The 25,694-nt window shown below is 32.8% G+C and overlaps 5 protein-coding genes and 1 non-coding gene across 7 annotated transcripts; 3 read left to right on the top strand and 3 right to left on the bottom strand.

Annotated features, from left to right (window-relative positions):
- Positions 1 to 1,790: 1,790 nt before the first annotated feature.
- Positions 1,791 to 3,900, bottom strand: LOC114187004 (uncharacterized). The gene is made up of 4 exons (XM_028075105.2): positions 3,550 to 3,900; positions 2,660 to 2,752; positions 2,121 to 2,255; positions 1,791 to 2,030 (listed from the first exon to the last, which is right to left on the bottom strand). Exons 1-4 carry the CDS (start codon positions 3,778 to 3,780, stop codon positions 1,989 to 1,991), a joined length of 501 nt encoding a protein of 166 aa, XP_027930906.1. The 5' UTR covers positions 3,781 to 3,900; the 3' UTR covers positions 1,791 to 1,988.
- Positions 3,362 to 3,433, top strand: TRNAG-UCC (transfer RNA glycine (anticodon UCC)). Its single transcript has one exon. It is a non-coding gene; the product is annotated as a tRNA-Gly (tRNA).
- Positions 3,901 to 7,538: 3,638 nt separating the features above from the next.
- LOC146885835 (uncharacterized) lies at positions 7,539 to 8,183 on the bottom strand. The gene has a single exon (XM_085675109.1). It carries the CDS (start codon positions 8,181 to 8,183, stop codon positions 7,539 to 7,541), a length of 645 nt encoding a protein of 214 aa, XP_085531235.1.
- Positions 8,184 to 9,273: 1,090 nt separating this feature from the next.
- GIL1 (glucose-6-phosphate isomerase, putative (DUF641)) lies at positions 9,274 to 11,976 on the top strand. Of its 2 annotated transcripts, none has more exons than XM_028076160.2 (3): positions 9,274 to 9,433; positions 9,886 to 10,586; positions 10,844 to 11,976. In XM_028076160.2, exons 2-3 carry the CDS (start codon positions 9,932 to 9,934, stop codon positions 11,617 to 11,619), a joined length of 1,431 nt encoding a protein of 476 aa, XP_027931961.1. In that variant the 5' UTR covers positions 9,274 to 9,433; positions 9,886 to 9,931; the 3' UTR covers positions 11,620 to 11,976. The 2 variants fall into 2 exon arrangements, with proteins under 2 accessions (XP_027931961.1, XP_027931960.1); XM_028076159.2 differs by having other exon boundaries at positions 10,841 to 11,976.
- A 130-nt stretch (positions 11,977 to 12,106) lies between these two features.
- LOC114187792 (mitochondrial uncoupling protein 2-like) lies at positions 12,107 to 17,201 on the bottom strand. Its single transcript, XM_028076161.2, has 9 exons — positions 16,924 to 17,201; positions 15,575 to 15,793; positions 15,411 to 15,489; positions 14,839 to 14,972; positions 14,651 to 14,749; positions 14,119 to 14,223; positions 13,632 to 13,706; positions 13,114 to 13,200; positions 12,107 to 12,526 (listed from the first exon to the last, which is right to left on the bottom strand). The coding sequence occupies exons 1-9, from the start codon at positions 16,993 to 16,995 to the stop codon at positions 12,503 to 12,505; spliced, it is 894 nt and encodes a 297-aa protein (XP_027931962.2). The 5' UTR covers positions 16,996 to 17,201; the 3' UTR covers positions 12,107 to 12,502.
- Positions 17,202 to 22,858: 5,657 nt separating this feature from the next.
- On the top strand, positions 22,859 to 24,739 carry LOC114186967 (DNA sliding clamp PCNA). Its single transcript, XM_028075055.2, has 4 exons — positions 22,859 to 23,254; positions 23,860 to 24,012; positions 24,093 to 24,190; positions 24,298 to 24,739. The coding sequence occupies exons 1-4, from the start codon at positions 22,936 to 22,938 to the stop codon at positions 24,523 to 24,525; spliced, it is 798 nt and encodes a 265-aa protein (XP_027930856.1). The 5' UTR covers positions 22,859 to 22,935; the 3' UTR covers positions 24,526 to 24,739.
- The last annotated feature ends 955 nt before the right edge of the window (positions 24,740 to 25,694 follow it).

Genomic DNA, 25,694 nt, shown 5'->3' with positions numbered 1-25,694 from the left:
TCTATTTATAAATCACCAAATTAAGTGCCAGGTAATTGAAAAAAAAAATGTTTCTGCAATCTTAATTCCTTCCCAGTTCTCAAACCTTTCCCATTACTTCTGAATTTATCAAATATCTAAAGACTAAAGTTCTATTCTGAGAATAAAAAAATAAATTTCACGCTCGAGTTTGCAATTTGTTTACGAAGTATGAGTGTAGGAAAGTCAATTTAAAATGTTTTTGCGATTATTTACCTGTAGAAGAGATTCTGAAGCTCAATTGAGTCAAAACTCTCAAAAGGTCAAATCAGTAATTAATGAATGCGTACCTTTAATTATTGGGGTCCACGTGTATTTATAGAGTATTAATCATGTTTAGTTATGTCATGGGCCGGACTCTGGCTTGGGCTTTAGTTTGAGCTGTAAGTGGGCCAGGACCCTAGCCCAGGCCCTTAGGACCTATTGAATACTGGGGACTTTATTTTACTAAGTGCATTGGAGTAGTCGGCCTAAGCCGACTACTTTCCTTAACGGTTTATGCTATCGATTTAATTTGGTAAGGCTTAGGCCAACTCGGTCTAGGTTGACTACTTGACTACCTTGGCATATATGTATCGTTTACTTATTTGGTCGAGTTTGACTAGGTGTGGTACACCAGTCCCCCAGCCTTAGCCAATATGAATTATCGGTCAAAGGTGATTATGTGTTGGTGTGCTAATGGGATCCGCCGGGTGTGGTACATGTTGGATAATAATACATACAAATGCGATAAATTATTATATGTCGTTATTTAATACATTTGTAAGAACTCACAAAATCCCACACACACGAAAACAACATATAAATCACAAATGTTGATAAACAGTTCTATCAATTTTATAAATTTTTCATTCACTCTGGGACAAGTTCTTGGTCCTTGAAAATCTTAAATTTGATTGAAAGGGTTTTATGAAAAGAAGAAATCTTAAAAATTCATCACATACCCCACTTCAATCACTTTATAATGAACTTGTGCATTATGCATAGTTTTGTATCCTTTTTACGTAACATCATGGGTATGCTTTCTTTCTTTCTATTTCTTTGGTGTTTTTTAATCACATCTATTTTACTGCTTTTGAATATATTCTTCTCAAATTCTCATATGATATCTTTTCAATGTTTTCACCCTACAATTCTTCACTTTCACCATCATCTTTACAACCATTTTTCATTTTTCTTTCTTCATGTTGAAAAGTAATTATAAACACATTCTTCATTTTTCTATCCCATAAACTTTTCCATCATATTACAATTACATTTATCACTTTCTTATTTCTTCGTCTTTTTCTTTTCCATCACAAAAAGTTACTCTTGACTTAAAGATTTTCCAATTGCCAATTCTTTCTTGGTAAACATTTTCTCATCTCTTTATTGCTATTATATAACTTCATAGTGCAGATTTTATAAACTATAGTTCATAGTAAGCATTTCCCTTATAATATATACTTTGCTTTGAATATGAACACTTTGAAAATCTCACCTACATGTACTGAAAAACAATGATTTGTGTCATCAAACTTCTTACAGGGATCACTGTTCTGTTTTCCTTAGGTAAGTGAAAGTCATAACTTTTCCACATCCTTTTACAACTCTATTCCTTCTACACCTACTAAAAACAAGAGTTTTATTCTCTCTTTCTCTTTTCTATTTTCAAGAAGAGTTCAAAATATGTAATTCATTTTATAAGGCTATATATTGTTTTCAATTGTTTTCAAACTTGGTATGAATAATAAATAGTCACAGATAATGAATATTGTATTGTAAACCAGACATACTAAACACAGTCTCTAATTTATACCATTTTACCAGAAATCCAATACATCAAAGATACAACATGAAATGCAAACTAGTACCATATTTAAAACACAATAAACTTGCATTCAAATCACAAGTTCTTTTATTTAATTTAGCTTGGATTGCAACCTAAAACACCAAGTTGAATCCACATTTCATCTGGTCACTCCTTGATTTTAATTCTCACTCCTCTTAGGCTTGTCTGAATTGAAATCCACCTGAAACATATTCATGTAATTTCTTCAGAAAAAACAAAGATAACAGTTTTGCAGTAAAAGAGCAGATTCAGCAAAATCCTATACAGTTACCTCATTGGAAGTAGCAGGAACCCAATCATTGGTTGCTGGATTGCACATGCAAGAATGATGGCAAGTAGTGTCATTATCTGGTTCAATGTGAAAGCTTTTTCCACTTTTCTCTACTTTGATAAATCCTGTTCCAGTCTGTGGATGACACACATATTCATCAATTTTTTAACATCAGCAATAAACTATACATATTGTATTCAATATTTATATATAAGTCTTTATATCTTTTATTCATTCTTTTCTGAATCTGCAACAACAAAACTCCTTTTAGATTGCATCAACTACACAACATAAATAAGTTTGATTGAATCTTTCATTCACTCCTCTATAGAATTTCTTTCTCTATCTTTTCTTTGCGCATTTTCTCATGGTTCAATAGTCCACTATAAGGTTGGCTAACATTCAACATAAATTTTCCATTATAAGAAGCATGGTTTCAGTATTTTGCAATCAAATTCACTATAACAAAAAGAAACTAAATCAATGAAGAGATGTATTTATCAGAAACAAAATATATTGAGAAGAATGCAAGTGAATACCGTATGGTGGTGTTTGTCCACACTGTTTAGATCTTTGTAATACTCTGTTTCCACAAATTCCTCTGTTACTTCACTCCCATTGTACACCAGTTTCTGCATATAATTGAAGAGAAAAATATAAGAAATATTAACACAAAGCTATGTTTCCATATGCAAAGTAAAAGCTATGTTTCCATTCAATTACAACTTGTTCCATACGAGTTTATGTAAAAATAAGATTTTTCTTAGATTCATAACCTGATTTCTGATCTCTAATAGGTTATCCATGTAAAAATACATAAAAAGTACTACCTTCTTTCCAAATTATGTACAAGTCAAAGCTTTTACCATAGATTGGTAATAGATGTATTTTTGTATACAATTTTACTAGAAAAGGTCTCATCCTCTCAATAAATACATTACACTTACCCCCACTCACTCATTAACTATTAAGACAATTTTCTTAAGGACATGGAAAAACGTTATGATCAATTATCTACTCCAATAATTATGATATGAAAAGTCAAACATACCTATATGGTGGATCAAACAAAATTAAAGCTATAAAATCAATAGGGTCTTACCTTATAGATAAATACTCAGATCTAGCTTATGCCAAAGCAATTTAAAATAAAATATAAATTGCTTAGCCCAAAGTTCAAAATCTGAAATGGATCATGAAGCTAATTGTTTTATAAAGCATGATGAAGATTTCATCATCAAGCGTTTGTAGTCCAACGGTTAAGATAATTGCCTTCCAAGCAATAGACCCGGGTTCGACTCCCGGCAAACGCAAATATTTTTTATTTTTAGTTTTTTGTTTTTAGAAAATAATTTTGAATTGCAAAAATGTTTATGAAGTGCAGAGAAATAGGTTAAAATAAATAAAAAGTGAAGCAGAAAATGGGTACCTTCTCTTGGGGATCATTCTCAAGGTTTTGAAAGTGTATGAATTCTGGAATAGAAGATTGTTTGGTATTGGAAAAAGCATCAACATATCGAGTGGAATAGTCACTGCGTTGAGGTTTGGTGTGGCGTTGTGGAGCGACTCCATCAAAGTAGTCTCTTGTTTTGGCCTCTAAGGAAGCTTCTTCCTGAGCTGAGAGATGAACGTCACTCCTGTTTGGCCTGTAAACCTCCATTTTTTCTCTTAATGATGAAGGTTTGTGTGAGAATGTGTGTCTGTATTTGTAAGAGTTGGGGGTTGTTGCAGATATTTTTGGATTGGTTGTAAGAAAACTTAATTGAGGTATGAAAAAATATCTGTTTGAGGGAAGGCTTTTCCATGCAAAATATCTACCAAATCTTATCCTTTTGTTCTTGCTAGATCGCTGTGTTTGGTGGAATAACACCACAACTATTCAACATTTTATGATAAAATGTATTTTGCAAGAGATATTTTAAAAATTATTAGATATAATTAGTCGCAACATATTTATTCTCGTTTCAATATGTCTAAGAGGATACAAAGTTAAAAACAAATATTATTTAGATACATTAAAATAAAAATAGATATATTATGACTAGTTATACCAAATTATTATTATATTTTTTATTTTAACTAAAATATATTACATTTTAAGTATAATAAAAAAGGTCTTACTAAAAAAGTTAATTTTTTTATTTTTATTTGAAATTTATTATTAATTATGTTTTTTTAGTAATTATTATGTGCGTGATTTTAAAAAGATATTATTAATATACAATTAAGTCTATAAGAGACTTTTATTTTTCATTTTTATTTTCAAAACCTATAGTTTTTGGATAAATATAAATATAATATAATCAAATCATCAAACACCATCTGAAAATCATATTTATATCATTTTACTAGCTAATAATTCATTTAAAATACATAATAGTATATTTAAATATAACAATATTTTTGTTTAATTTAATTTGATATGATTATTATTTGTCTAAACATTTAGAAAATAGTTGAGAGTAAAAAGTGGTATATGTAATATGAAATTTAAATGTTGTATTTTTAACATGTAAAGCTTACAAATAAAGAAAAACTGATGATTCAAAATTCATATTAAAAAGACCACCATCTTGTTAGAAACTAAAATAAAATAGAAAATAATAATAATAATAATAATAATAATAATAATAATAAAGTATATGAATAAGAAACTAAAATAAATGTTTTTTAAATGCCAAAATTGATTTTTTTTTCTTCATATATTTGATTAATATATTGTGTTTTAATATTATATTAATGGAATGAAAAATTAATAGTGATTTATTAACATTTAATTTGAGACAGAGTATCTAGGATTAATCATATTGGATGAGTTTTGATTGAGACTATATGTATGGGTGCAATGTGGAATGATGTAATTCATATGTGTAATATACTAAACATAGATATTTTCAAGAAGAAAATATTATGTTGAGAGATTTTAGGTGATCAAAGTTTTTGTAGGTTCTTATGACCTAGTTTGCGACGTAGACAAGATTGTGTCTGATAAGTCATAAAGAATTTATCGAATTATGAGGAATCTACTTGTCAAATGAAGATGACTTAATTTATTGAAATGTAACTTTTTTTAAAAGTGGAGATAATATGTACCGAATATAATTCAAGACTATAGTTTTTTTTTTTTTGAAACATGGTAAATGTATGTGATAATATGATGTCAATAATTGATGGCATGAAAGATAGTCAATTGATCTAAATTACATATTAGACACTTAATTTATATGAATGAATTGTGCAATTATATCCATTGATTTGAATGGATGCAAAATGAAAATGTATTCTTTAATAGATGTTGAATATGTAGGAGTGTTTGAAGTTTCTTTCTAAAAAATAGTAGCTTATCTTGTATATTTTTTTATTTATTTTTCAATTGTGACACTAATATGTTTCATGAGAAAAAAGTATATTCCAAACAAATTCAAATACTACTAATGAAAAAAAGAAGAAAATGTTATAGAATTTATTTATTAAACAACTACTACAAATTATATATATATATATATATATATATATATATATATATATATATATATATATATATATATATATATATATATATTGTAATGAATATGTTAGAAGAAGATGAGACAATAGACTTCCATGGAGAAAATTAAATCTAAGAATCAACTTTTATTTTTATATTAATTTTCAATTATTTTTCAGCATCATTTCTCGGAAGTAAAAATAAAATAAAAAGTTAATTAATTATATATATTTAGTATTCTACATTTGTTCACAATTTATTGCATTTGCATTGATAATAAAAAATATAGAACAAAAACTGTGAAATGCGTTACTTTTAAGATATGCTCAGTAGAAAAAGCTTATTCTTGTATTTTGAAATATCAATTTACTCCTATCTTTACACATCTTGTCTCTGATATACACATTTGTATCATTGGGTATACACTTTTCTTTTTACTTTTTGTATAATCAAACCCAAAAAGATATTTTCATTTTTTTTTTCTTACCAAACAACTTCTGATTGATATATTTATCTTCACTTTCTTACCCAAGCTAAAAGAAAAAGTCTTTACATTACTGTGTGAAAAATGCAAAGTTGTAATTTAGTACTTTGATGAGGAAAAAGGAAAATTGGTTTGAAGCATTTAGATAAGGTGTCTGACCCCATATGACAGCTACTTCGAAAAAGTACAAATCTTTCAAAACATAAAGAGAAAATTCGTACAAACTTGAAATTACAACATTAGCCCTCATCTTAATGAATATCTTCAGAGTCGACTAAAAATTTAGAATTTCTGAAATATTCTCTTGTCCCCCTATTAGGTTTTGTTCTTTTGTGGGTGATGATTTGAGAGAGGAAGATGATTGATTTGGATTGATTAGAAGGTGATATTTATGTTGTTTTTTTTATGGATTTGGGAGTGATATTGGAGTGGATTTGAGAGTGATTTTTGTGAAAATTTGTGAAAGATTTGACTGATGTGACTAAAAAAAATTAAATTTAATAAATGAAAATGTAGAATGACCTAATTGTCCTTGGTGTTAAAAAGGTATAATAAAATGATATTTAGATAAGTTATAATTAGTTTCTCATATATTATTATCATAAATAAAAATATTTTAAATATTTATTTATTGAAAAAAAATAATATTAAATTATATTTGATTTAGAAAATTTAATATTTTAATTAAAAAAAAAACATTTCCAACCACACAATTAATAAAAAGTCAACTCCAAGCATAACATAATATATAAAAAAGTACACACATGACAACATACAATATGATGAGTGATACAATCAAAGTCAAGCCTCTCTACTCATATAAGTTTGCAACCTATTCCAACGATTTTCTGCTGGCATCCCCATCAGAAGTCGGGTATGAAGTGGATGTGAACAAAGAAAGTCGTAGCACTCTCTTAATAAGTTGTCATCTGAAATGTTCATGGTTCTTAGTAACTCAGAAATTTGGTCTCCTCTATATTGAGCTGAAGGTGTTCTAGGAATTAGGTTGTATTGGTCATTAAGTAGTGCATTGCGTCGTTCAATAGTTGGAAGTTGGCGGTTAGTAGCTGCAAGCATTCGTCGATCAAGAGCATTTGCTTCCTCAAGTAACTCTATTATTTTGGAATCCATCTGATTTAAACACACATAAGAATCAATTAAAATAAAAATGATAAACACATAATACAAGATGAAAATAATTTCAATTCATTCAATTCGTCTGTTGCTTGATTTTTTCCCTTACGGCTTCTAGATCTTGTTGAGGAAGACGCCATGCTAAAAAAACTTCAAGACATAAATGTTAATTAAATTTAACATACAAACTATTTGCACAATAAAAGCACTATTGCAAATATAAAGGTTTAAAAATAGTCATTAACATACAAGATCATAACAATCTTTCATACACAAATTAAGCAAACAATGTCATGAATTAAAAACAACTAAGTCAAGTAGTCCCTCTCATCATCTTAACTAACTTATTCCATCGTAGACCCGAAGGTATGCCAATTAGCCGTTTTGTATGCCCTGGATTTGCGCAGAGGAAATCATAACATTGGTCCATGACATTTTCATCAGGTATGTTCATGGTGGCTAACATCTCCCATATGTCGCTCTCTGAATATTGGAAATTTGTCATGCGCCTCATCATGCTAACTTGTTCAATAAGAATTTCATTGCACTTCTCAATTGCAACAACTTGCCTTTGTGCTGTCTGTGATATGTTTTCGAAATGTGAGTTACCTGATCCCATGACATCCATGAACCCATCTAGCTTTGTTGTTAGTTTCTCGAATTGTGAGTCCATCAAATCAACCATTGGTGCTTTTCTTTTGGACCCTCTTGACGAAGAGGTCCCACAAGACGGAACTGATGGTTGTGATTGAGTTGGCCCAGGATTGTACTCATCCATAGCAGGTGGTGATGGTGGAGTTGGGTAAGTACCTCCTTCATACAACGGTGGGTCAGGCACGTATTCCATTTGATCATTAAGATCAACTTCTAACATTTGTTGTTGACGTTGACGTCGTGCTTGACGGGCTGTGCGGACGCCACTTCCAGTGGCTCGATTTGCTCCCCATAATTCCTCCATTAGGTCGTAGTGCCTAATAGTAGTGACTTTCCATTTAGCTGCAGTGGGCTTTGCCTGAAATTATAGTACAAGACCATAAATAAATAAATAAATAAATAATAATCTTTTGATCATTATTGTATGCAATTTCAATTACCTTTATCAAACCAGACCATACTTCATCCTCTGCTTCAAAATTTTGCATGCATATTTTATGGAAAGTAAAAACTTTAATTGTAACGAGTAATCAAACCAATTTTTAATAATGAATTAAAGCTTTAATTGCAACCTTTTACAAAATTCTTTTCCATTTTTTTCAATATCTTTATTCTTTTAATTTTGGATTAAATATATTTTTAGTTCCTTAATTTTTAGTGAATTTTGAAATTAGTCCATTTCGAAACTTTAGATTAACTTAGTCTTTCATCTTTCGAAAAACGTGGATTTAGTCCTTTTAATCCAATTTTGTTAAGTTTATTTGACATTTAAAGCACATTTCATAATAATATTTGACTTAACATTAAAGCAAAAATGTGTCAAACACTGTAAACAACTCCAATACAATCCTGAAACGTGTACAAAACATCAAATAAACCTAACAAAATTTGATTAAAAGAACTAAATTCACATATTTCGAAAGATGAAAGACTAAATTGGTTTAAAGTTTCAAAATGAATTAATTTCAAGATTCACCGAAAGTTAAGGGACCAAAGACATGTTTAACCCTTTAATTTTTAATTATCTACAAATTTACTCTTTTGCATGTGCTTTAAGATTTTGAATTCTTTTCATATTTTTGATTAATTAATTTTTAATTATAAGTAGTTCTTTCAATCTTCAATTCTATTGTATTTAATTTGTTACTTGAACATGAAATTATATCGGAGACAGATACATAATAATCCCCGTAACATTTTGCAGGGAATTAAAGATGTTAACAATAGCAAGAATAAATATCTCTTTTAGAAAACATTGCAATTAATATTACCTTTAATTTCATCTGATTTTTTTCAATTAAAAAAATAGGCCAAGGATATTACGGCTAAGAAAATTTATTGTCTCCACACATTTCACTGTATCCTCTTATCTCATCACATGCTATTCTATCACAACCAATTACTATAACCACCTTCTTCCCAATCACTTCCACTGTCTTATTTCCTCCACACATTGCTATACATAGCCACCACAAACACCACCACTCTAACAACCGTAACTCACAGCTCTTGCCACGTTAACCACCGTACGCTACCAGTTTACTCCGGCAACAGGTCAACAGTTCACCCTACCAAAGCCATTGCATTGCTTTCGCTTTTCAATTTTTTTTTTCCTTTTCTTTTCGGGTTAACTTCAACACAATCCCCACTCTTGAAAACTGTGTCTCACGTAAAAATCTACGTTTTATAATTTTAGTAATTTCAAATAACCGATTATAAAAAAGTAATCATGTTTTTTTAATTAAAAACGTAGTTAAACATTTGCAATATCATTAATGAGTGACATGGTGATGGTGCGCGCACCCTCCTCGTGGGTGGTCTGACACTGTTCACTGTCACACTCTTGCGATCCACATACACACACAGCACGTGCTACCAATATCCATTCCTAATTTTTTTATCCCATTATTATTATTTATTTATTATAATTATAGAGTCACACCAGGTCCCACTCACATTCACTTCCTTGCCACCATTTCTGAGCTTGACTTCTCTCTCATTCTCAGTGGCGTCTCCATCAAAGGCCAACACAAGTGCATCTAGAGTGAACCCATGACGCGAAAGGTTTCAAATTTCTCCGATCTGATCCAAAGGGTCACGGCTTCCTGCCTCCTCCACCCTCTGGCCACCGCAGCCTCCGGCAAGGAGGACGAGAACTCGCACTACGACTCTGAGGAGAACAGGAACGAGGAGTACGAGGAAGAAGACGAGAATGAGGACTACGAGGAGGAGGAGGAGTACGAGTACGACGAAGAGAGAGCGGTGGGACCTCTGAAGGCTCTGAAAGTGAAGCAGATGGAGGGGCTGATGGAGGAGGTGTTCGAAACGGTGTCGTCGATGAAGAGGGCGTATGTGAGGCTTCAGGAGGCGCATTCTCCGTGGGACCCGGAGAGGATGCGGGCTGCCGACGTGGCAGTGGTGACGGAGCTCCGGAAGCTCGCCGTGCTGAGGGAGCGGTTCCGACGGAGCGGAGGCGGGGAAGGGAGGAGGAAGGGGAGGAGGAGAGGTGGTGGGGTGGCGTCGGTGAGAGAGGTGGTGGCGCCGTACGAGGCGGTGGTGGAGGAGCTGAAAAAGGAGGTGAAAGTGAAGGATTTGGAGGTGAGGAATCTGAGGGAGAAGCTTGATAGTGCTGTTGCTCTCACTAGTAATGGGAGTGGTGAAAAGAAGCCTGGGAGGTCCTTGTCTAAGAGGAGGCTGGGAATTCAAGGTACGTTAAGCAATATACATGCCACTCTTTTTTTAATATAATAGATATCATGGAATGTGGTGTTTAGATTTAGATGGATGAATATTGAGAAGAAAAAGATTGAAAAGTCTCTTTAGAGTGTGTTTGGGTAAACAATGGCAAACTTGATCTTCAATTAAAATGACTTGAGATTATGTGATTTACATTTGACACTTTATAGGAGAGGAAATGAATGAAAGTTCTGATTCTGTAAATTTACAAAATTACTTCTGCAGCAGTTGCAGCAGTACCAACTCCAGAACTGTTTGAAGCAGCAATGGTTCAAGTGAGAGAAGCGTCAAAGTCTTTCACATCTCTTTTGCTGTCTCTGATGCACAATGCACATTGGGACATAACAGCTGCTGTTCGTTCCATTGAAGCTGCTACTGCCTCAACCGACAAATACCACAATACTTCAACCACATCCATTGTCTCTGCTCACCATGCCAAGTACGCCCTTGAATCCTATATATCCAGGAAAATCTTTCAAGGGTTTGATCACGAGACTTTCTACATGGATGGAAGCCTCTCCTCCCTCCTCAACCCTGATCAGTTTCGACGTGATTGCTTCACTCAGTACCGGGACATGAAGTCCATGGATCCTACTGAGCTTCTTGGAATCCTACCAAGTTGTCACTTTGGGAAATTCTGTTCCAAGAAGTACCTTGCCATTGTCCATCCAAAGATGGAGGAGTCATTGTTTGGGAACTTGGAGCAACACAGTCAAGTCCAAGCAGGGAACCATCCCAGGAGTGAGTTCTACAATGAGTTTTTAGGGGTGGCCAAGACAGTGTGGTTACTTCACTTACTTGCATTCTCGTTGAACCCTGCACCAAGTCAGTTTGAGGCAAGTCGTGGAGCCGAGTTCCATCAACAGTATATGGACAGTGTAGTGAAATTTTCAGGTGGGCGAGTGTCTGCTGGTCAAGTTGTAGGGTTTCCCGTTAGCCCTGGATTTAAGCTTGGGAATGGGTCTGTTATAAAGGCCAGAGTTTATTTGATAGCGAGAACATGAAGTTTTTTCTGAGGGGAAGTTCTTTTTGCATCACTTTTTTTCTGGTTCCGCCGCCTCGCTTTTTTACATTCCATAAATTAGTTTCTAGGATACTGGGAATTACTTTTTGAAATGTAAGAAAGAAAAAAATATATATAATGGGTGTGAGAGAAAAAGACGATGCAAGTAGAATCACTCTTTAGGGAGTCATGTTTTGAAAAAACGGATTACAGTGAGCTAAGATTTGCCTAGCAGGATTCAGGGCTGTTAATGTAATATGAAAAATCCGTCGGCTAGGTTATTGATTTTCTGGACGGAAGTGATTATGACAGTGTGTATTACCAAATCTATATTGGCAAGCTATTCTTTTTCTCTGAATATTTGACTTTCAAACGAGATGGAGCCAGAAAGGAAACTTATTAGATTCCCCAAGTCGAAAACTATCCGGGATTTAAATCAAATTTGTCAACAATGGTGATACCCCATGATATTTGAATAAAGTAATGAATTATAGAGCCTCTAAATATTAGTTTGCATTAATGTTTCATTCAATAAGTAGGGAAATAGGCAATTTATTTCCCAGAAAAATGTATCTGACATCAATCCAGTACAATGTAGGTCATTCAAGTAAATGTAATTTCAGGGTCTATTAATTGGCTAAGAATGTTTGAAACTTTGAATTGTGGCCTTTCACATGGCACAAGCAGGAGACAATCATATACAGAGGTGATTTGACGGTTTATTCATTAACTAAATACTTTAAGCGTGATGTCCGTCCACAAGGAAGAAGTGGGGAATGAATGTAGAAAGACCACCTCTCGAAAAAATTTGCCGTTCTTCTGATAGCACTCAACAGAGAAAGAACACTAATTTTCCTTCGTCAATATCAATCATGAAGTAAGAATTATCCTCTCAAAAATCTTTTCGCCTGCCACATGAATCAAATAACACTTTCAGTATCGACGACCAAATTCATAATCATTAAAACTTCCTGTTAGACGAAGCAGTTCCTCGAATCAACAAATGATACCATCATGCAAAAAGCAGTCTTTCTGTAATATTCACAGGGCTAGTTTAATGGGAAAATTCACAGCTGTCTTCATACAATGTGAGTCTTGAAATGTGATTTGAATTCTCTTAAGAAATCATGTTAAGTGAAAAAGTAATAGTGTGTCCACCCTTCATTTGAAAATTGACTACTTTAGTCGGCTAGACATTGGTAAAATTCAGACATTTGATTCTGATTAAGGAGACAAATAAGTTACAAAAAGCTATTTTCTCTTAAGACTTGTAATGCTAGAAGCTGAAGCTGAAGCAGAAGGGGGAAAATTCATTGAAAATATTGATTAGACTAGGGTAAACCTTACGTTCACTTGCAAGCTGCGTAATTGAACATAAACAAGTGGCTTAAACCTTAAAGCAGCGCATTTGTAAGTGGATATCAGGCTGCAATAAGATATATAAATTACAATAGATAAATCTAACAGCATGGCCAAGATAAAACGTGTATCTTACTTGTTCATAAGTAAGAAACATAATCACATTCCAGGCTCCTACTCGACCAAAATTTGGAAGGAAACCTTTATAGAAGGCCAAAAATCCCTGCAATACATTTGTAACATGAGTGCAAGCTGCAGAGAAAAGGACAAACTATATGCAGACCTCACGCTAGCTTATTATCAAATGAACACGCCAGGGTCAATTGTTAAAAATATTTTTAGTTTGTTAAAGGATCATAACAACAAAGATTGCTATGGAAAATCACATTCATTGTATAGGAATTAAGTACGCTGCTCAATAGCCTCTTAAATTATGCACCGAAAAGTTTGCTTCCGCTCTCCCAAATCACCTCATACAATTAAGGTGATAACCATAGTAATGAATCTTTCAATTAACAAAAAAATTGGAGAAACAAATAAAAAATATAGCAAGAAAAGGATAGAACAATTGTAATGAATCTTTCAATTCCCCTTGGTTCAAGATTTGAACAGCAATTATACCAACGATAAAATCAATTAAGGAAATTCATAAACCTCATTAAGCAAAGTCTTGAGAAAGCAGTCAAATGTGCTTTTGTAGGTTGAATCCCCCATCATCCTGGATTTCACCTGAAAAATTATGGGCATTGAAACAAGTCATCCACTGGCTTCATAAAGTGTGCTTCTTCATACAAATTTCACCAATATTGTTAAGGAATCTAGCAATAGTTCTAGAATTTCAAAATACCCAGTTACTTATAATTTCCCCAGAATGTTTATGGAGGAACATAGACAAATTGCCCTTGTAAAAAGTGTTTGGGTTATTTTTGGTAAGATCCAGTAACACTGTCAACTTTAACTCTACATCATCCAGAACCAAAATGTTAAATCAAAATATTCAAATAGTGCCATTGACTATTTGATTCCCCTTACTTCTTTTTTAGTCTCTTTTCATAAGCACAACTTGTTGCTATCGATGTGTTCTTAAGCATAAGTGCAAACTGAAGACAAAAAAAGGGGCGAGGGATGCTGTAGCACCTACCACATCAACAGGAGAACCAATAAATACAGCAAAAAGACCTGCCCCTAAGCCAGCAAGAAGGTGAGTATAGACATTGTCAATGAACCCTGGAATTTTCAAAATCGTCTGCATAAGTATAAAGAATCAGAGCAGCATTGCAATTTGTTGGGAAAATCAATCCAAATTTCCAAGCATTAATGATAGTAAGTGGAAAGCCAAGGATGCATGTTTCTAGACTCAAGGTGAATCCACTATCATAATGAGATGTGTTAGATGATATAACATCTTATTTTACAAGATGTATATGAAAAGTGGATAATTAAAGATCACGAAGTCTCTTTATTGAAGGAAGCTTTCAACCTTTGCTATATAAAGGGATTATATGAAGTGAGAAGTTACAGAGAGAGAGGGGCGGTCTTGTATTGTGTCTCATATCTCTGATTCCCATTGTGTGTGAAAGGGATTTTTTTTCCAACAAAATTAAATTGTGTGTAAGGCTGTACTTCGAAGTATAGCAAAAAATCTAATTTAGAATACCCAATAATGTGATTACCCGTTTCACTTGATCATAGCTAGCTAATTCAGCAGCATTTATAATTGCATTCCTTGCTATGTTTGGCCCAAGCCCAGTCCACAAGGCCCCTATTCCTTCCTAGTTTAACAAAAAAATATAGAGAATTAGACTCAATTAGTATATTTTCAATATAATCGAAGAAGCAAGACCAAATAAGAAAGGCTTACCTGTCTCAATATAGTTAAATAAGCATCTATGGCACCAGAATAACGCCTAGGTACCCCAGATGGCAGATGACCTTCAGATTGAAGCCTAACTTTAACAAGATCAGTTGGATTAGCAATCGTGATTGCTAAAGCACCTATCACAGGTTGAAAAAAAGCGAGTCGGTGACTGCAATATATAATATAGTACAAAATGTAAATTCAATAACTTCTATTATCCAAATTATTAGCCTTTTCTTTTTCAACTTCTATTATCCATATGTAAAGTCAACAACTTCACCCTAAATTTACATTATGCAACTACTATTTCACATTTATGATAAAATATTGTGCTACAATATGAAGATGAAAAAGTTTCTTGATAGATAACTAACAAATAAAAAGCATAGCTAGAATTTTAATTTCCATGTAAATGGAAAAAATGAACATAGTTCAAGCATCATTTGCCTTTTATTTTATCATTTTTTTTTGTCCTACTGGAACCAACGAAGATGCTAATTTCCCCACAAAGGTGAGAAAATCAATGAATGGTATGCAATCTGAAATGACGCATTAGACTGTTCAGAAGTACTCACCAGTGAGCAGAGCAGCCAGGATCATATGGTATATTGGAACCTCTCCAACAAAGGCACTACCAACAAGAAATGTTTTGACCTGTTCATGGTGCAGTTCATATGTACAACCCATGTTCCTCCAATCACAGTCTTATTCAATGAAAGTTAGATATGTATATACTCACAGGATCGTATAATCCGATTCTTAAGCCTCCATATAAACATTGGCGATGCAAACCAGGGACAATTCCTTTCCACAGAGCTGATATACCCTCTTCTCTAGCAATGGTCTTAATTGTGCTTAGCATGCCCTTGTATTTAGGTAAACCCACTCCATCATCAACCCCTACCTTCTTTTGTAGTTGAAGCCTGACCTTAGCTGTGTCCAGAGGAATGGTACAAAACTGCACCAAACCCGACCCCAAAAGAAATATCAGAATTACTTTCTCAAAGGCAAGTTTTTAGGTTAAATTTCTACAGCAGTCGTTTGATAGAATAATGGCATAGATGCATCTATTTACCAATAATGTAACTTAAGAAAGGCAGGAATGAAACGTGTAAAAAAGCTTGAAGCACGATAACTATATTTTTTAGAGCTTAAAAGATGGGCAGGGTCATTGTAAAAGTTTTTTTACACTGTTAACTAATTAGAAATCATCCTTAATATGACGTTTAGGATGGTTACTGCTAAAGTCAGCAAAATTACCATTCATGGTGGTTTATAATTGATAGTGCAAAAACTTTACACATCATTAATGCATATACTATTTTATCTTTCACAAAAGGAAAAAAAAAATGCTAAAGAAGAAAAGTAGAGTAAAACTCTTGAAAAAGAAAAACCTATAACTAAGAGAATGTGTCAGGTAACCAGTTATGCCAGATTATCTGTATAATAAAAGCATCAAGGATCAACAATAACATGTATAAGTGCGCACACCTTAGTAAGATTTCGACTCACATTCACTTAAAACTGGAACAAGTATATATGTTCTCTGCATTCACTAGGATCCCTCCATTCTTTCGTCCAATAATACTCATTTATGAGTATTTAGACTCCATTTTTTTGCGTGATGAGCGACGTGGTATTCACTCTGCTCATAATCCTACTAACGCGTTTAATATCAATTCAAATGAACTGTCACTTTAAGCAAATTTTAACTGAGGAACCACTCAGTTATTATTATCATCATCCTATTATAGTAATATAAGAATCAACAAATTTGTGTTATAATTGGATTACAGCACCGAACTCTCCACATTTTCGGGGCAGACACTATTCACTCAAAAACTAAATGCAAAGAACGTTATATAATTCACATCGTCTGGTGAACAACCCGCACAATTTGACTTTTCACAACTTGTACACAAACACAAACAAATGAACTTGATAAACTCAAGTCACGCAATCCTGACATATCATTCCTTTAGCTTATAAATGTAAGATTCAGTTTCTATCCAAAACAATCGGATATGCGAGAAGTTATATTACAAGATCCAAATGCTGAATCGAAATGAGTTAGAGAAGGATGGTTACCTCGGCGAAACAAGCGGCGAAAGCGCTGCACAAGAAGGCTAGAGCGAACGAAATCTGGTTCGGATCTGACATTGCTGACGGTAGCCAAGCACTGGGAAGAAGAAAGGGTTTGGGTGTGAGAGTTTAAGAAGCTGAAGGAGACTAGTGGCATTAACGTAACCACTTTCGTTAACGAGACTCTACTTCAATCCAGTTCACGGTTAAAACAGTGTTAGTCGCGTTCCTTTCACACTCCAACAGAGGGAGAAATAGATGTGAGTAATCAGAAAGCTATGCTACGGTTGATTACATTGCGATAATATAGTTGTTGACAACTGTCTCGTTACAGTGACTATTTTGTTAAAAAAAAAATCATTTAATTCAGAAAAATCAAAATCTACATTTTTCATGGACATTAATAAAAAACTTAAGTTAAAAACAATATGAAAATTACAATTGTATAAAAAACAATACACTAAACAAACTAAAATACTTCTAGTATCGTTAAAAACTCATAGTCAACACTTAATATTTATTAAGTTTTTATTTTTTTTCTATCTTGAAATCGAAATGTAAAGTGAGATGAAATGAAATTTCAACCATAAACTAATTTAATTTTTAAGATAAATTTATTAGGTTAAATATTAATCTTTCTTATATACTAGAATAATTAAGTTATTAATATCACTTAGACCAACTAAAATGTATCACCGCAAATTATGAAGGGTATGCATGTGCAAGTTCAAAAAATGACAAAAACTTGTGTCCCTCTGCCATGAAGTGGCAGACCTACTTTTCTAATTAATGTACCAGCAGGATGGGACCATGTTTATCAGACAAGGGAGTAAACATTAAAAAAATACTCTAAAATATATACCGCAATAAATTATATATAAAATGTGTATAATTAAGTATATATTTTAAATGCTAATTCAATTAATAATTTACCAAAACACGATATATCTCACAATATATGTCACAACAAATTATATACAATAGAATTTACATTAACTTTATTTTCTTTATTAATGTTTAGATTTTGGGATAGAAGATAACAAAAAATTTACTGTGTTTCATTTGGAATTGTGAAATCAAATCATTGTTTGATTTCATACTTAATATAATATATATATACTTTATTTCGTTTAAAATTATGAATTCTAGTGAGTAAAGGGTCCAAGTCAGCCTATTAGTTTTTTTTGACAGTTTCAAAAAGACTATTCAACTTTTCTCATTTCATTTCTTCATTACATATTATGTCCTCTCGCCTAGCAACAATTACTCACATTTTCCCCTTATTTATGAAAGTAAAAGCTCTATTATGGTTTGAACCACGTTCTTCTCCAAACTAGCTAAGCTTATTTTTTTTTTCACGTAAGTTGAACTCGAACCTCTATCCTTGCGTTTCTTCTGTGTTTGGTAGCTCTAACTCCCTATAAATCTTTGTTGTGGTCTCAGTCTCGTCTGTTTGTGCTTTTGTTTTTAACTCCTTAAGTTGTTATGGGTCCTCCTGGTGCTCCTTCACTAAGGGTTCTTTAAGTCAAATTTTAGTTTAAAGGTAAAGGGAGTTATACTTATTCGTGTTTTTTATGTATATTGTGTGTTTTAGTTTTGTTTCATGGTTGAGATTCATGTTTGATGTTTGTGTGTGTATGAAAACAAACTTAATGTTGATTGGTATTGTTTGAATCTGGCTTGCATGCGTGAACATTGGTGAAACCTGATATTCTCGCCCAAGCGAGTAAGTCTTGCCTAAGCGAGAGTAGCAGAAACTCACTTATAGTTTCTGCTCGAGTTGTTGCTCAGACGGTGAGACGGTGAGCTTCTATTTTGAGCGACAAGTAATCTCGCTCAGGCGAGAAGGTCTCGCTTAAGCGAGAACTTCTAGAAACCTGCAGTCCGAGCTCTCGCTCAGGAGAGCACACCTAGCTTAAGCGAGATCATTCTGTCGCTTGAGCGAGGGCTTCTAACTTAAGCGAGATTGGTGCAGGGACATGCTTTAGTGTTGTTCTTTTCTCTAAACTGGGTGTTTTCTCCATGATTGATTTGTTTACCTTTTTTTATAGTTTTATATTATGAAGTATGATGTCACGTATGTTTAATGCAATGTGGTGATATTGTTATATGTTGTGCTCGACATGAAATGAGACATGAATTGACTGGTTGATTGTTCATTGGCATGAAAATATAATGATTGAGATTACATGTGGATTTGGTGTGAGAAACCTAGATGGTATGAGTTAGATGTAATTCCATGAAACTCTTGGCGAGATTTCATGATGGTGTTGTAATGTATATAATCAAATAAGGATTCAAGCAAGGTTGCATCCTAAAACTCTAAAGAATCGTCAATTTTCACATAGAACGTTGGATGATCATGGATTAACCTTGTGCGTGGTAGGGTGAAACCCATTGGTAATGGTTTTGCAGAGCAGTAGAGACCATCACAAGTGCAAGCATATAGTGAATCCAATCTTATTATATGTATCCAAATAATTGAGTTATAGAGTCTTTATTGTTTGTCATCACATGCCTTGTGTGCATACTAAGATGTCTGTTTATAATATGTTAATAAATTGCTTACTTATTGATATGTTAAAAATTATTTCTTCTAGCTCACCCTTTCTTCTTGATGTTTGTTTTTTTGTTTGGCTTTTCTTTTTGTGATGATCACCAAATATTTGGTGTGAGCAGATGTGGAAAACCCGATGGTCATCATGGTAATGAAGATGTTGTTGTCTAAATAAGCACGTGGGAATATGTTCTTTGAGCATCTCTTGATAAATTGTTATTTTGTAGTTTTCTGCTTTGTGAGCAACCTCTTGCAAATATTATTGTCCTTTTTAGTCCTATTATTAACATTGTTTTTCTTTCCGTGTATTATGGATAACTGTAATAGTTAATACATTATGTTTTCTGTCTTGTGCTCCTGATTATTTATAGTTATGTGATATTTTATTTATTAGAATTATTCTATTAAATCAGGATATTACTATATATATTTATTAGAAAATGAGTTAAAAGTTATATATTTATTAAAAATAAGTTAATTTATATTATGAAAAAAAAAATACAAAAAGGAATAAAGATATATAAAATGAAAATGTTTACTGATTGTCTTGTCTCAAAACTTATGTTATTCAATGGAATATTTTGATGACTACTACAATCATACGCAGCTTTTAGAAAACACCTGACAAATTATAAAACATAAATAATAATTAAGCTAATGTCCGAAAGGATTTTATATGTATATAATCAAAACTACGAACGTCTGTTAAAAGAAAAGAAGTATAACCAAAATACAATATCGATCTAAAAGAAAGTATAAACGAGTGTTATGAGTATAAAAATTGTAAGAAAAGAGAACAATTTAACTGTTTAAATAATAATTTTAAAAGAGTTTTGTTTTTTCATTGTCTCTAACAGAGTTGACGTTATCATTTTTATTTTTAATACTTATAAGCAATTTAAATCTTACAAAATTAAAATTTGAGTCACATTGATTTCATAAAAAAAAAATTACAGTTAAATAACACTCAAATATCATTAATTTAAAGACAACATCCACCCTACACAATACTTAAACACGAAACATTAAATAATTATAATTAAAAAAAAAACACTGAAACACAATACGTAAATTTGTTGGATCAATTTTGATTTCGACATAATTTGTTTGGTTAGCATCTCCACATCATGGACCTAACATCTCTTTTGTTATGATTTTAATCAAGGTTTCTTTAAGGACAAAGGTAGTGATTGTTATTTTACAGTTATTTATTGAAATCAGTTTTACTTTCGATCAATCTTAGCTATAAGGGATTTCTCAAAAGAAAATATTAGTCATACTTATTAAAATTATTAGAAAAAATATTTTTAACTAACGAAATTTAGAAAAATAACATTTATTCATGTTAATTAGAAGAATAATAGTAGTATCACTCTAAAAGAATATTTGTTCATTTTAACGAAAAAAAAGTAGCAAAATTTGACCCCAAAAAACTTTAAACAACACTAAACAAACAAACATGATTAATCAATATTTTGGAACCATTAAATATTTTAATATTGAAAGTAATTTATAAAAAATCTATAAGTTTAATTATTTTTGTTTAAATAAAACATTAAAAGAAAACTTTAGTTAAAAGTAGATTAAATTTAATATAATTTTTTAAAATTGTGAACTTGCTAACCTGGATTACTTTTGTACTATCTCCTCTGAAGATTAATATATATTTTTATAACGAAAATAACTCCAAAAAAACTAGTTTTTTACAAAAATAAAATGTTATTATATTATTCCATGATAATATAAAAATATTTCAAACTATTAATATATGTTTTTTTTTTCATTTTTTATTAGTAGGTAGCACTAATTAAAAATGACATGTAAAAAGTTTATTAAACATAGAGTGGGATTTTTTGTATGAAGAAAACAATTATAAATTATATTTAAATTGTAAAGTTTACTTTTTTTTTGTAAGTTTATGGGCCTGATGAGTAAGGTCTATAGTCAGCCACTTTTGTCCTCAGTAATCTAATTGCTTTTACTGTCCATTTTGTCTCCTCATTAACCTCATCTAAACGTACAAACAACCATATCACACCTTCATTTTACTCCTTAATCATCCATTCATACTATTTACAATATAATTTCTAAATTTAAAAACATTACTTTTGATATAAAATAGAGAAAGAAGTGATCATGTATAATCATAACGCCTGCAACATGTGGCATAGCGTAAGAAATATGGGTACCTGAAACCGTGGTTGTTGGGAAGGTATTTGTTCAGCAGCAACGCTTCCATGCTGGAGGCGTACCAGAAGCTTATAAGCCTGCTGTGAACAGCTTTCTCGACACCGAAACCTTCATTGTCGTGTTAATGTGGTGCTACTTTTTGTTTTTGTGTTTGTTCTTGGGGTGAAATTTGAGAAGAGAGGATTTTTATGAGGTAGGTAGAGGAAAGGGTTGATTGAGGAAAGGGGTTTTGGGGGATAAAGGGAATGAGAGAGGTGAGAGGGGAAATGGGTGATGCGTGAGAAGTTAGGTGGAGGTGGTTTCAAGAGTTATGTTTTCAATTAGGTGAATTCTGAAACACAAGGGGGAGTATTTGAAATATGAAATTTTAACTTCAACAAAAAGATGCCAATTGTTTCCTCTATCTTATCAAATTTCTTCTCCCTCCCCAATCATAACCTTCCAGGAAATGCTTTCTGTAAAAGAAAAGGATGTTTGACTTTCTCAAATAAAAGTTTCGAAATTGTTTATTATATTTTGGAAAATAAATTTAAAAAATGATGGGTGTAGGAAGTAATTGCCAAAACAAAATTTGGACTTAAGGACAACTCAGTCGAGCCAAGTCCATATTTATGGACTTTTTTTTGTTTGAGTCAGTTATGTAAAAAAAAAAATCTAAAACGTCATAGACTTCCTGCTCATATTTTTGCAAGGAAAAAAACACCAAAAGATATTATTCACAAAAAATGTATCACATCAAAGTATTAACACATAACTACACATTCAACGTTCCAACTAAGCTTATGAAAATAAAAATTAAATCCAAATATTCTTTCCTTACATTTCATGTACCCAATCACTATTACAATCTCGTATTCTTACGTTTACATTAATACATTATTTGTGGATAAAATACATCATTGTAACTAACCTACCCCAATATAAGGTGTTATAAAATCTAAATTAGATTTTCTTACGTGAAATTTCAATTATTCAAAATAAAATTAAAGTCATTTTTTTTCTTTTTATTTTAAAATATTAGAATTTTTGCATATATCAATTTTGTTTTTCAACTTTGTGAAAAAAGTAAAAAAAAATTGAAAATTTTTCCATTCCCCGCCCATCCCACCAAACGTCCTGGCGGGAATCCAATTATCCTCCCAAATCCCGCCAATTGCTTCCAGAAGCTTCTCTATATAAAAACCCTTCCCTTCCCTCTCTTTTCATTTCCACTCTAAACCCCCAAACTTCTTTTCGATCTCAAACCCTAATCCTTTCTACGTAATATCAAAATGTTGGAACTCCGTTTGGTTCAAGGTTCTCTTCTGAAGAAGGTTCTTGAATCCATCAAGGAGCTAGTCACCGATGCTAACTTCGATTGCTCGTCTACCGGTTTCTCCCTTCAGGCCATGGATTCCAGCCACGTGGCCCTCGTTGCACTTCTCCTCCGATCGGAGGGTTTCGAGCACTACCGCTGTGACCGCAACATGTCCATGGGTATGAACCTCAACAACATGGCTAAGATGTTAAAATGTGCGGGTAACGATGACATCATCACAATCAAAGCCGAGGACGGTGGTGACACCGTCACTTTCATGTTCGAAAGCCCTAGTATGTTTCTTTTTCCTCCAACGTTTTTGAAATTATCGGTTGAACTTGTTGAGTTAGGGTTATTTTCTAATCCTGTTTTGGTTTTACTTTTGTGCATTTGGTGCGCGAGCAGCAGATTTAGCTTGATTTGTTATGTTGATGAACTTGTTGTGCTGACCTACTGAGATGCATGTTCTTGAATTGAAACTGAGCATGTATTATTTGTCATATTTGATTTTAATTACTTGTTGAAAAATTATTTCTATTTTCAAAGAGGAGTTCGAAGTTCACTTCTAATCTTTATCTTCTACACAGAGTGTGATTCTTGACTAATGGACTGACTATTTTGGTTCGATATGCATTAAATTTGGGTTAATTGTTAGGTTTTACACAAAGAGTGCGATTTTGGCGAATGGTCTGACTTTATAGGTTTGCGGTGTAGTGATTTGTTTCGTGGTTTGGTATGCTTTATGTTTGTTTTCTTTGATAGTATGATGGTTACCTAGGTATTCATATCTAGTGATAAAATAGGATGTTACAGAGTGCTATGTGCTTGCATGAGTGTGATCTCATAATAATATCACTTTCTAGGGACGTGATTTGAATTTGGTCTTGTTGTCTTGCAGCGCAAGACAAAATTTCCGATTTTGAGATGAAGCTTATGGATATTGATAGCGAGCATCTTGGGATACCGGAGGCAGAGTATCATGCTATTGTGAAAATGCCGTCCACTGAGTTTGCAAGGATCTGTAGGGATCTCAGCAGCATTGGAGACACTGGTAACTAGCTCTGTTCTGATTTGTTATTTTGTTGTTATATTTGGATAGTTATGCTGATAATTTAGTGACTTTGGTTGAAGTTGTCATCTCTGTCACCAAGGAGGGTGTGAAGTTTTCCACCAAAGGAGATATTGGATCTGCAAACATAGTTTGTAGGCAAAATACTTCTGTGGACAAGGTGAGATGACTATTTTTGTTTTACTCTTTGCTCCGCTATTTGTTACATAGCGAACGCCTTTATTTTTTATTTAGTGGGCATTTTTAATTTCTTGATTGATCTTGCAGCCTGAAGAATCAACTGTTATTGAGATGAATGAACCAGTGTCATTGACATTTGCATTGCGTTACATGAATTCTTTTACAAAAGCAACACCTTTATCCAACACAGTTTCCATAAGTCTATCAAATGAGTTGCCTGTTGTTGTTGAATACAAGGTTGCTGAGATGGGTTATGTCCGGTTCTATTTGGCCCCCAAGATAGAAGAGGAGGAAGAAGAAAAACCTGAAGTTTAATCTCTATTTGATGTTGTTGGGTTAGGAGATTAGGGATTTTCCTTCAGTTGAACTTTGTAGTTTTCTTAATACATTTCTCTTGAAGACACTTAAACTGTGATCAGTGAATTTAGGATTCAAGTATTTTACGTCTATTGTTGCCCTCAGGCCACTGTATTTTGCCTAGAATTTGTTGTTCAGGACAATGTGATAGTATAACAATTGGCTGTGCAAATTTTCCCGTTGATGTATTTTTAATGTTTTGGATCTGTTTTCAAAATGTTCACAAAATACTGCTTTATGTAAGCAAAACATATGGTATGATAATAAGATGAAAAATAACAGAGTTGAAGTGTAGGTGTAGGCTGCCTAAATAATATAGTATTAATTTGGGGCCTGTAGTACGAATTCGCGAAATTGAATTAGCTTAAATTTATTGGTCAAAGTATTAAGAGTTAAAAGAACGAGAAACTATTGCAGGGTTTTAGAATATTACTACTTTTATAGTAAGTGATTGAGTATTTTTAAATTATTTCAAGTTATAAAATTAAAATGTGCTTGAAGATCGAACATATGCGGTGTTTGAAGATCATTAAGTATTTTTAAATTATTTCAAGTAATTAGGCATTAATTATCAACATGGAACCTGTGTGGTGTTTGAAGATCATTAACATTTATCCGAAAAGGATGATGTCAAATATTTATTATTAAAAATGGTGTAAATACTAAAAGTTTGTGACTAGGAAATTGGTCACTTTGACAAAATATGGCAACGCAGAGTTGAAGAAAAGAAACCCCAATACATGAATCTTCTCTAGCTATTGCAATTTTGAATCCAATTACATCTTTGCTCGAAGAAGGAAAGCAACAGCCACCGGAGCCATGTACATAAGAAGGTTCTAAGAATTCATCTTTTCCCTGAGAAGCCAAAGAAATCATTTCAGCACCGACCTGGCCAAAAAATCTCAGGTACTATGTTGTGGAATACGGATGACACTCATTCAATCTGCAGCAGTGTTCAAATACAATGCCTGCAAAGTTCGAGTGTCTGCTGGTCAAGTTGTAGGGTTTCCCGTTAGCCCTGGAAGCTTGGGAATGGGTCTGTTATAAAGGCCAGAGTTTATTTGATAGCGAGAACATGAAGTTTTTTCTGAGGGGAAGTTCTTTTTGCATCACTTTTTTTCTGGTTC

This window comes from Vigna unguiculata, chromosome 6, assembly GCF_037176805.1.
Source record: "Vigna unguiculata cultivar grain cowpea cultivar isolate G323 ecotype 2 chromosome 6, ASM3717680v1, whole genome shotgun sequence".
Lineage (NCBI taxonomy): Eukaryota > Viridiplantae > Streptophyta > Magnoliopsida > Fabales > Fabaceae > Vigna > Vigna unguiculata.
Note: the sequence above shows the minus strand (reverse complement) of the source record. Positions and strands in the feature narration are given on the sequence as shown.

What these genes read in the sequence shown, in the direction of transcription:
- LOC114186967 (XM_028075055.2), top strand. Translation starts at nt 22,936, where the DNA reads ATGTTGGAACTCCGTTTGGTTCAAGGTTCTCTTCTGAAGAAGGTTCTT. An exon ending in TTTCATGTTCGAAAGCCCTA is followed by an intron (nt 23,255 to 23,859) that starts GTATGTTTCTTT and finishes GTTGTCTTGCAG; the next exon opens with CGCAAGACAAAATTTCCGAT. An exon ending in AAAATACTTCTGTGGACAAG is followed by an intron (nt 24,191 to 24,297) that starts GTGAGATGACTA and finishes TTGATCTTGCAG; the next exon opens with CCTGAAGAATCAACTGTTAT.
- LOC114187792 (XM_028076161.2), bottom strand. Translation starts at nt 16,995, where the DNA reads ATGTCAGATCCGAACCAGATTTCGTTCGCTCTAGCCTTCTTGTGCAGC. An exon ending in TCGCCGCTTGTTTCGCCGAG is followed by an intron (nt 15,794 to 16,923) that starts GTAACCATCCTT and finishes GGTTTGGTGCAG; the next exon opens with TTTTGTACCATTCCTCTGGA. An exon ending in TTGGTTCTCCTGTTGATGTG is followed by an intron (nt 13,707 to 14,118) that starts GTAGGTGCTACA and finishes ATAATTTTTCAG; the next exon opens with GTGAAATCCAGGATGATGGG.
- GIL1 (XM_028076159.2), top strand. Translation starts at nt 9,932, where the DNA reads ATGACGCGAAAGGTTTCAAATTTCTCCGATCTGATCCAAAGGGTCACG. An exon ending in GAGGAGGCTGGGAATTCAAG is followed by an intron (nt 10,587 to 10,840) that starts GTACGTTAAGCA and finishes TTACTTCTGCAG; the next exon opens with CAGTTGCAGCAGTACCAACT.
- LOC146885835 (XM_085675109.1), bottom strand. Translation starts at nt 8,183, where the DNA reads ATGGAGGAATTATGGGGAGCAAATCGAGCCACTGGAAGTGGCGTCCGC.
- LOC114187004 (XM_028075105.2), bottom strand. Translation starts at nt 3,780, where the DNA reads ATGGAGGTTTACAGGCCAAACAGGAGTGACGTTCATCTCTCAGCTCAG. An exon ending in TGGACAAACACCACCATACG is followed by an intron (nt 2,256 to 2,659) that starts GTATTCACTTGC and finishes TGTCATCCACAG; the next exon opens with ACTGGAACAGGATTTATCAA. An exon ending in TTCCTGCTACTTCCAATGAG is followed by an intron (nt 2,031 to 2,120) that starts GTAACTGTATAG and finishes AATATGTTTCAG; the next exon opens with GTGGATTTCAATTCAGACAA.